This window comes from Drosophila simulans, chromosome 3L (genome assembly GCF_016746395.2).
Source record: "Drosophila simulans strain w501 chromosome 3L, Prin_Dsim_3.1, whole genome shotgun sequence".
Taxonomy (NCBI): Eukaryota; Metazoa; Arthropoda; class Insecta; order Diptera; family Drosophilidae; genus Drosophila; species Drosophila simulans.
The window spans coordinates 14,716,104-14,725,670 of record NC_052522.2 but is presented as its reverse complement, the minus strand read 5'-3'; the positions used below and the strand labels follow the sequence as shown (position 1 = coordinate 14,725,670).

General features: G+C 40.6%; 3 protein-coding genes across 3 annotated transcripts; all 3 read right to left on the bottom strand.

Moving 5' to 3' along the window:
* Positions 1-25: 25 nt before the first annotated feature.
* Positions 26-1,722, bottom strand: LOC6738090 (angio-associated migratory cell protein). Its single transcript, XM_002084868.4, has 3 exons — positions 724-1,722; positions 384-591; positions 26-310 (listed from the first exon to the last, which is right to left on the bottom strand). Exons 1-3 carry the CDS (start codon positions 1,577-1,579, stop codon positions 97-99), a joined length of 1,278 nt encoding a protein of 425 aa, XP_002084904.1. The 5' UTR covers positions 1,580-1,722; the 3' UTR covers positions 26-96.
* Positions 1,723-1,979: 257 nt separating this feature from the next.
* LOC6738089 (DNA repair protein RAD50) lies at positions 1,980-5,278 on the bottom strand. Its single transcript, XM_016171500.3, has 2 exons — positions 4,821-5,278; positions 1,980-4,439 (listed from the first exon to the last, which is right to left on the bottom strand). Exons 1-2 carry the CDS (start codon positions 4,929-4,931, stop codon positions 2,190-2,192), a joined length of 2,361 nt encoding a protein of 786 aa, XP_016031907.2. The 5' UTR covers positions 4,932-5,278; the 3' UTR covers positions 1,980-2,189.
* Positions 5,279-8,443: 3,165 nt separating this feature from the next.
* LOC27206298 (enhancer of split malpha protein) lies at positions 8,444-9,344 on the bottom strand. The gene has a single exon (XM_016171499.2). It carries the CDS (start codon positions 9,233-9,235, stop codon positions 8,786-8,788), a length of 450 nt encoding a protein of 149 aa, XP_016031906.1. The 5' UTR covers positions 9,236-9,344; the 3' UTR covers positions 8,444-8,785.
* Between the last annotated feature and the right edge of the window lie 223 nt (positions 9,345-9,567).

Sequence of the window (9,567 nt, the reverse complement as noted above, 5' to 3'; positions counted from 1 at the left end):
ACCACATGGGTTCAATGCACCTGGCTACTGAGATAAATTTTAATATGTATTTACTATTTACATATATATAGCACAGTACAAAACTTTAAAACCTAACTAATCGCCCAGCGCCGGCACCTTGAATATCTTGGCCGTGTTGTCCTCGGATACCGTCAGCAGTAGATTTTCCTGAGGCTTGTAGACAAACTCGTAGATGTGATAGTAGTGTCCCGTCAGCGTGAATTTCAAAATTCCTGTGCGTGCGTCGAATGCGTTCAGATTTCCCTGCGAGGTGGCCGCAAGTATCGTGTGGTCGTTCAACCACTTGATCCTGGAATAATTGAAGCAATTAGTAAGCTTTCCAACAAACAAATTAAAAGTTTAATCAAAGTTGCGGCGCTCACCTTATGACAGCATCATTGGGAACTGGATTTTCGCATATGGTACGCAACGCTGATTTGGCATAGTCCCAGATGGATATCCTGCCGTCCAGCGAGCCACAGGCAAAGAGCTTTAGATCCGCCGAGGAGGGAGCAAAGGCCAGACACTCGATTCCGTGTTCCGACTGGATTGTGCTAACCGGACCGTTGTTAGTGCAGAACAGCATTTTTCCTGAAGGAAAGTAAATCTATTAGTTGCTGTTTATATTGAATGGAGAACAGGATTCCTTTTACTAATAGTTTTGTTATAGGACAAGTAATAGATGTGGAAACTGGTATTATAGTATATGTATGAAGCACTCACCGGACGCCTCAGCGCAGACGTAGAACGGCGATTCCCTTTCGCAGGCAACCACCGCGTGCGTGATCTCGCCGAATCCCATTGGATGCGATTCGTTTACGTCGATGAGCACCTGACAGCTCTTGAGATCCCACAGCTTCACGGATCCGTTCACGTAGGCCGTGAACAGCTTCTTGCCATCCCCACTGAGCTCTCCGGCCTCGCAACGCGAAGATTGTCCCGGCAGGATCTTGCAGTCGCCGCTGGGTATGCGGAAAACGAATACCTCTCCGCTGTCACTGCCCGCCAGCAGGATGTGCGCAGCTCGATGCCAGAAGAGCCAGGACATGTCGCTCATGGAGTACTCCCAGATTTTGGTCAGGATCGGACGCTCATCGTGCTTTTCGCTGACCTTAAAGGCAAAGAGTTCGCCGGCCAGATCACCGGTGGCCAGATAGACGCCGTCGTGGCTGAAGTGCGTTTCCGTGACGGTGTCCTTGTGGTCCGTGATCTCATAGAGGACATCGCCGGTGGTGGTTTCCCAAACGAAGGCTCGATCGTCCTCGCTGCCCGTCACCGCCCAATTGTAGTTGGGATGCAGACTGCAGGCGAAAACAGGAGCGGTGTGCTTCGTGAAAGTGACCGTAGCTTCGTCCGTGATGGCTGCTATTCTCTCACGGTCACGTAGCTCCTCCTCGTCCTCCTCTTCATCATCATCGCCACCGGCCATTGCAAGCCGGGCCTCCAGTTGCTCCAGCGTCACCTCCTCCAAATCGTCGTCATCTTCGTCCAGCGGCTGCTCCTCCAGCTCAATTATCTCCTGGAGTTCGTCGTCGCCGTCATCGAAATCTGGCCGGTGTGGCGGTGTGTTGTCACGCATTCCTATTCTCTTATTGGTCCAAATAGCAAGTTAAACTGCATAAAAATAACAATTAAATGAATGTTCCACACGTGCTAGAAATTCAATGGTCTGGCAACTCGTTTGCCAATGTTTTTAAACATCGATTGCTTGTTGGGACTATCGACTTCGTCGATTACTTTTATTAGCCAAAATACAGTGTTGCCAAATGTCAAAAATTGGGCGGGATTTTTAAATTGAAGCGGGGCATGATAATACGTTCATCTTGGTAGTAAAAAGTAAGCATGTTTGTGTCATGATACTATATGAAAGGTGTTTTATTAATTCATTTAATGCAACAACAAATTGCAATTTACGAGGGAGCCGATATATATTATAAATATGATAAAAATATGTATAATTTACATGTTTATATGTATAATTTACATTTATAGGTTTGATCAAAGATGTATTGCAATTTCCTTTAACTTTGCGTTCGTTTGATGCTTATGCCGAAATTTTAAAGATGTTCTTAAAGTTTAATTAGATTCAACGATGCCAAAAATGTCATTAAGCAATGCTTAGGAAATCTTTGTATTAATATTATATAGTATTATTAGTATATGGACTGTTAAGCATCTATCTTTGGATTTCAATTAATTAATTTATTTTTGACAGCATGAACCCTATTCATCAATTCATCAATAGAATTCAGATCACCAAAATCACATTCAGCGTCGCATAGATCGGCCCTATGTTCAGTATTCTCCGCCTCTTTTTCCAGGACTTTTAATTGACGTTGTAGCGAAGCGATTTGATCTAAAAGTGTTTTTTCCGAACTCGCTATTTGTTTTGGAAAATCCATGGCTTCAGCCTCAAGTTTGCTTAGTTTTTCGTCATATTCCTTGGGTCTGTCTAATTTAGCTAAACGTTCTGCGATTCGATTTTCTTCCCTTTTCATCTCCTCTCTGAAAAGATTTATATTTCTTAGCTGTTCCTTGAGTTTGCTATCAATTTGTTGTTTATCCATTTCGAATTTTAATCGGGTATATTGCAGTTGCCTCTTAAATTTTTCGATTCCGTTCTCTGTTAAATTGTCTATATCTTTTTCCAATTGATTAATCTCTAGTTGTAATGAGTTCGTGCTTGGAACATCTGCTTTATAACTCATGCGACTTTCTGTTAAGGTTGAGCTTTTCGGGCTATAATATTGCAGTTCTTTTTCCTTGTCTAAAAGTTCGTTAAAATGCGCTTTGGCAACATTTTCTTGCTCATTGTGATAAGCGACAATTTTATTTTTATCCTTTTCAATTTTTTCCAAATTGTCACTTAGTTTAATAGACTCATTTGTACAAAATCTTATTTCACTTTTTTTCTCTAGGTTGATAGGGAAATCTGCGGTTGAATAACCTTTGAAATACTTCATGCCATTTTTCATGGAAATAATTGTTATATTAGCGAAAAATGATGGACTGTTTTCGACCATTTTATTAATATCGTCCACGGATTTTTTAAGCTTTGGCCAATTTACGTCTTCCAACAAGCTCAAGTTATTGATTCTATATTCCAATTGGTTCACTTTCGATTCGAGATCCTTAAAGGATTTGTTCTTTTGATGCCATTCTTCTCCGTGTAAGGAATTTAATTTCTGCAGATTTTCCTTTTCCATATTGAGCAGCTTTTCCGCATCTGAAATAGTTTGATCGGCTTCAGCTAGATTTTCATTTAATGGCTCTATTTGTTTTAATAATTCTCCTAGGAACTTTTCGGGTCTTATGTCTTTTATTTTTTGTTCTATATTCTTAATTTGTGTTTGTTCGCCTTCACAATAAGTACTTTTTTTAGTTTGGTTCACAAGAGAAGTTTCTAGTAGACCAATATCCCCAACATAACTCAAAATCATTTCTCGCAAGCTCTTCTCTTTTTCAATATTTGGCTGGTGGTCAAATTTCGGTGCCTGTGTGCCTTCAAATTTAAGTTTGTCTGCAAAATCATTTCGAAAATTCTCCAGTTCGCTCAAAATGTTGGGGCAACATTTTCCAGTCGAGTAGTTACCACCTTTACTTTGGATGAGATCAGAAAAGTCCTCCACTCTGTCCTTCAGATTGGAAAGATCGGTATTGAGATCTGTATAATTTGTGACAGAAGTAGATTCTATGCCACGCAGTTCTTGCAGAAAGTCAATTCCATCGTTTATGATTTCCAATCGATCTCTGATTAATTCATATGGACAGCACTTGCTCTTGGCATACTTATCGAATTTTGACAAAAAGTTCGAAATTATGTTGATATCTTTGTCCAACTGTCGTGTGCCTTTAATCTCGCTGATAGTCCACTTACCAAATGTTGCATTTACTTGGCAATTTTTGAAGGCACTTTGCCTTTTGACTAGGGTGCTGACATATTCATTTGAATCATCGGGGGCTTCTGTGATTTCATCATAATTATCGGTCCTATTGCACCAACCGTTCCATTTGCCAAAAGTTAACTTGGTATTTCGTCCATTCTCTGTCGTCATAATCACCACGAAGAGATTTTGGATCAGGAACCTGTCGTCGATTTCCTTTTGCCATTTGGCGACAATTTTCCAAAACAATCGATCTCCGTCTTTTGACAGACCAGGCGGTATGCAATCCCCCTTCTTGTACTCAGCTTTATCCTCGTCATTCACCTCGATTCCATCTGGAGTCTTCTCCTCGGCATCGCTGTAATCGGGAGCTTGGTCCCATACTTTGCGGCAAACTCGTATTAACTTTACACACAACTCGTACTTGTCGATGTCGCCGTGAAAAATCTGAAAAGCAGCGTTGACTTTTGTATTTGAAGGCGTTGTCTGGGCAATATCCGATGTCTTTACTGCTGCCACAAGAACCAGATACAATGGCATTAGTACTGCGCGAATCTGGAAGATACATTATTAGTACTTTTAGGGAAACAACTTTTTGAGGCTTTTTTGTGTGGAAATATAAAGTATAACTTTCGACTTACATGAAAAAAGTTATACTAGTTCATTTTTACTAATTTTCTTTTTAAATATGTGGACAAATAAGGATACTGTTAGATTTTATATTTCAGCGAAGAAGGAATCAGTTAAGGAGCACTTTTAATTGATTTTGTTTTCTATTCCTATTTTCTATTTCATTTCTGTGGCCACTTGCACTCTACAACTATTTCTTATACAATTGAAAAAATAGTAATTGTTGTCGGTTATATGTTTTGTAAATGCCCCGGGGATGATTCCTTTTCACAATTCTCCACTTTTACCGAGGGGTTGCCCATTTACCATGACTTGACTGCTAACTTGGCTGCTTGATTTACATCTGATTGCTTTCATTCTTCGGGGCCCATTAAAATCGACCCCCAACTCCACCTGGGCAACCTTTTCTAATTCCATTCGAAATGGCCCGGGTGCGGAGGGACCTGTCTATTGTTACCCTCTTCTAGGGTCTGGTGCATTTATTTTTGTTTAGGTGCATTTTCGGTTTCGATTCCCACGGTTTCTTCCGTACGTGTCCTGCGCGTGAGGAGCGCACGCATAACGTACGTTCCCATGATTTTATAAGGAGGAGGGTTCTCGAAAGGAGTCACGGCAAAAAGGAAATGATTAGGGGAAGCAATTCTAGCCATCCTCCTACCTGCTTGGTAATTGTAGAGGTATTTATTGATAAGACCCAGAGTAAACAGTAACAGCAGAAAGATTTATTCAAAATGGGATATAGATATGAGATACTCTTTCAGTTTTCTATGAATAATGTTATGCATATATTAACTATTTATAGTTGTACACTATCTCGTTATATTTAGTAACTTATTTAGAAAGATTCGCTTTATGCAATCTTCAAATGAGGATGCAGAAACATCAACTTAACCAGCATAATGCTGTTACCCCAACATTTTGTTATTTATAACAATAGTTATTGAACTACCCCTCTGTTCTGCTCCCTGTATATATATTATCAAATTTGTTTTTTTAATGGTCCCCCATTCCAGGGTGTCGGCGATAGTCGTCGTAGAACAGTTTCCCCTGATTTTTGCCATGCGTAAATAGTAAATAGTTAATAGTCCCGCATCTGATTGACTTGGTCATGAACGGTCATTAAACTGCATTTGCAGAGGGGCGTACGCGTTCTTGTACATATATCTACAGGCATACACTTTCTATATGCAGCGTATGTATCTGGATCTGTTGTATCCACACTGGTGCCTTGCATTCGGAATGCACATAAGCTCCACTGGCGAAGGGGGGACCCTTCTTGTTTTTTTGGGGTCTGCGAGATCGTTAAAAACGAGTCAGCAGTAGGGACGGTCTTGGGTTCTTGGAGTGAGTGATTTTGGAGTGAGAGGTGCGGCGGACCGGACCCGAACGCGGACCCTAGAGATGCTGCCGAACGTGCGTGTGGAAGAAGATTAAACGAAAACAAATCACACCAAGAGCAGAAGGGAAACGGCAAAGTCATAAGAGTTTACAGCGTGCAGTACAGTCTGAGAAATAACTGAGTGTTTCAAATGTAGATAGTTTTTTACAAAGATGCTGCTTGAGAAAAAGACGCATTACCTTAATGTTGATGATGAATAAATAATAAAAATAATTAGTATAAGTACAGGAATTAAATAAAATGATAGAAAATAATATCAAAAGTAATGAGTACTTAGAACTAAGAATACAAAGTCAAGTATTCTAATTTATAAATTTTGCTAATGTTTATTGATAATGTTGGGTAACAGATAATAATATTATAAAAAAAAGTGGCCTACTTTTTGGATTAATTTTTATCCTTGAAGACTACATTTCCTTTTGTGACGTTTAAGATTCATACTAATAAACAATGTCTAGAGCTAGATAGCATTTTAATTTACAGTTCAAGGTCACGTTTTACCTAATTGTTTGTTTCATTTTACAATCATTCCCATTACATACTATTTTCCAATTTATGTGACTGTAAGATGCTCATTTTCCAGAACTATCTTTCCTATCTCAAGCAAGGTATGGCGGACGAAAACCATTTCTCCGAGTGCATCCGAATCGAATGACCTGAAGTAAACAGAAGATCGTGCGAGGGGAGGGTAAAAAGTGATAAACATAAAAATGGGTAGTAGCCCGTCGACTGTAGATAACCGAAAAGGGCCCACAATAAATGGTTGATAACGAAGGGCGAACACACAGACGCAACCCAAGAGAGTCAGGCACACGGCTGTGTGTGTGTGTGCGAGTGTGTGAGTGAGCGCGAGTTGGTGTGAGTTGGTGTAAGTGCTCTTTGTTTATCTCTATTTACGCGGCAGCGGCGTCAACGTCGTCCGTCCGCGAGTTGTATAAAATCCGGCGATCCGCCGATCGTCGAGTCAGTGCTCAATGTAAACCGTTAACGATCACATCGCCTCATCTCGTAAAACACCCACCCACTCTCTCCCAAAATAAAAAATGGGATGAGGGGGTGGCGCTCGACGAGGTTGTTGCAGCTTTAAACGCGCTCCAAGCGCACCCTCTACGTAATTCTACGTAACTTTGGATGGTACCGAAGCTTTAAAGACCGCTTGGCTCTCCCATTTCCCAACGCCCACCATTCCACCCACCACTCAAGTGGGAGAAGGAGAATGGCATGGACAAGGACATGGCGATCATGGAGATGGAGGACCAAACAGGACCGGGCTGGAGGAAAGTGCAATTGGTGACTTGGCGGGACACAAGAACTCGAACTGAAGACTCCGCTTCGAGTGCGTTTTCCCCAAGGTCAACACCCCCACAACGTCATGTGCAATATATTAGCTAATTTGTTGTTAACTAATATTGTTATTAATCCATTTGTTGTTGGTTTCACGTTCCTGGAACGTTAACTGTGATTGTTAACCCCTTCAAAGTTGAGATTTAGTTGTTAAGCCACTGTTATGTTTGAATCTTCAGATATTGTTATTGATAAGAAAAGCAACAGCATCGCGTATGTCTTCCAATACCGTTAAGTGCAATCTAGCTTAGTAAGAAAATTAGTTTTTCCTTTGTTGAAATAAACCAGCTCTTCATGGGAAGACTAACAAAAAAATCCATCTTGTGTTCTTCATTTTTCAAACACATACAAATTTGATTTACATTTTAGTATGATTTCTAAGGTTACAAAATTCTTGAAATGATTTTTCTAAAGGTAAGGAACATGTTTTAAGTGAGATTATGGTTTGCTTTCATTACCTTGCTGTCTTCAAAACCTGCGTTGAAATAATTACATTAATTGGTCGCTGCCATTTTGAAATTTTATAATATAAGCAATATTAAAACAAATTTTTTAAAACATTTAAATTATTTCGTTTTTATAAGCCATATATTTTAATCTATGCGGCATAACCTCATAATAATGTGCACAAGTGCGTTTATAATGGGAATATAAATGCTCGAATGCCCATTTCTAAAATTAAAATAATATTATAAATTTACAAGTTATTATTTTTTAACATTAAATTGGCATAAAAACCCATGTTTTAATACTTTTTTTTACAATTTAAAAGTTTATGCTTTATATATCCTAAATTCGATCATCTTACTTATATAAATCAGGGTTATCTTAAAAATAGAAGAAAAATAATAAATAAATAATAATAACTTCTGCTATCTGAAACCTAACAGTTTATTTTTATGATCCCGTATCTGAAGTTTGTTTAAAATATTTAAACCGAGACCATTGTCTTCTTATCTAAACTCATATGTTGAGCTGATGGTAGTTTTCCTCACCGCTTTCCACACATTTTCCGAAATCTCAGCCAGATCTTTGGGTAACAGTAAACAAAAACCCAACACATGTTTGGTGCCGTGGGAATGTCCCACATCTTTGAAGGATCTGCAGACAGGATCTTTCGCATCTTTACCCAAAACTAGCCCACATGTTGAGAGTGCCATGCATCGCAAATGATAAGAAATTCAAATATGTTTTAAATGTTTATTTTGTATTTTTGTTTACAAATGTATTTTGAAAATCCAAACAATTGAAATCCATTTTTGCACGGCAAAAAGGAATAATTGCTGGAATACCTCCCGCCACAATATTCTGTTTATCCCAATCGCTTTTTTGGGAATTTCCAGTGTGTTAGAAATTCCGCAAAGCGCTGCCCAAGATCGATGAACCCAAAGTCGAAGTGCCCAAACTCTGGAGTACCCATCCCGCTGGAGAACCGAGCTCCAGTCCAGTTGAAGTTATCCCAATCGAAAGTTGAAAAAACCCATTTTTCGTTCAAGGTTGAAGTTGCAGCTCCAGGCGATTACTTCGTTCAAGCTTGAGCCCAACGGTCCAGGAAGTTCCATTCGATGGCATAGGGTTCGCAGGCCTTGGGTTGCACCGATGTCCAGAAGAAGGTGCCGGCATTGGTGCGGGCAAAATGCACTGGTACATAGTAATCCTCCTGGTCGATGGTGTGCAGCTCCCCGGATCCGTTCTCATTGTAAACAATGACGGCATCTTCCTTGGCGCACTGGCGGATTTCCTCGATGAGGCGATGCTCCAAATGCTCGTTGGCCATGTTGTCCATATCGTTGCTGAGCCACTCGAACTCGGCCTCCTTCTCCTCGGAGGCAATGTAGGAGCTCCTCTTGGGCTGCTCCTTCTTCATGTTGAAGAATTGACCGAGCAGTGGCTTCAACAGATTCTTCAGGCGACGCGAAGGCGACACTTTCGACTTGTACATGGTGTTGAGGGTCTTCTGCTTGCTGATGGCCGACATTAGATGAATTTCGTTCAGATATTTTCTGGTGGTGAGTGCGTAGAATGCGTGCTGAGATGTTCTCGCTTCGACGTTCGGATGCTGTGTGATGCTGTCTCTAAGATCAGAGGCGCTATTTATACCTTCTTGGCAGTCAGGAGCGATCCTACAGCATCTCAGCCAATCACGTCGCTCGAAAGGCAGGCAGGTGGAAGGATCCGAAATTTCACACGTTAGTCAGTGGCAGCAGGTAGGTCCTGCAGGACCTGAGATCCGAGATCTTGTGCGAAGCGTGGGAATCTCGGGCCCATTCCTCCTTCCAAGACAATTATCCACCGGGGCCCAAACGAATC

What these genes read in the sequence shown, in the direction of transcription:
- LOC6738090 (XM_002084868.4), bottom strand. Translation starts at nt 1,579, where the DNA reads ATGCGTGACAACACACCGCCACACCGGCCAGATTTCGATGACGGCGAC. An exon ending in CGTCTGCGCTGAGGCGTCCG is followed by an intron (nt 592 to 723) that starts GTGAGTGCTTCA and finishes ACTTTCCTTCAG; the next exon opens with GAAAAATGCTGTTCTGCACT. An exon ending in CCCAATGATGCTGTCATAAG is followed by an intron (nt 311 to 383) that starts GTGAGCGCCGCA and finishes CAATTATTCCAG; the next exon opens with GATCAAGTGGTTGAACGACC.
- LOC27206298 (XM_016171499.2), bottom strand. Translation starts at nt 9,235, where the DNA reads ATGTCGGCCATCAGCAAGCAGAAGACCCTCAACACCATGTACAAGTCG.
- LOC6738089 (XM_016171500.3), bottom strand. Translation starts at nt 4,931, where the DNA reads ATGGAATTAGAAAAGGTTGCCCAGGTGGAGTTGGGGGTCGATTTTAAT. An exon ending in AAGTTAGCAGTCAAGTCATG is followed by an intron (nt 4,440 to 4,820) that starts GTAAATGGGCAA and finishes TGTATCTTCCAG; the next exon opens with ATTCGCGCAGTACTAATGCC.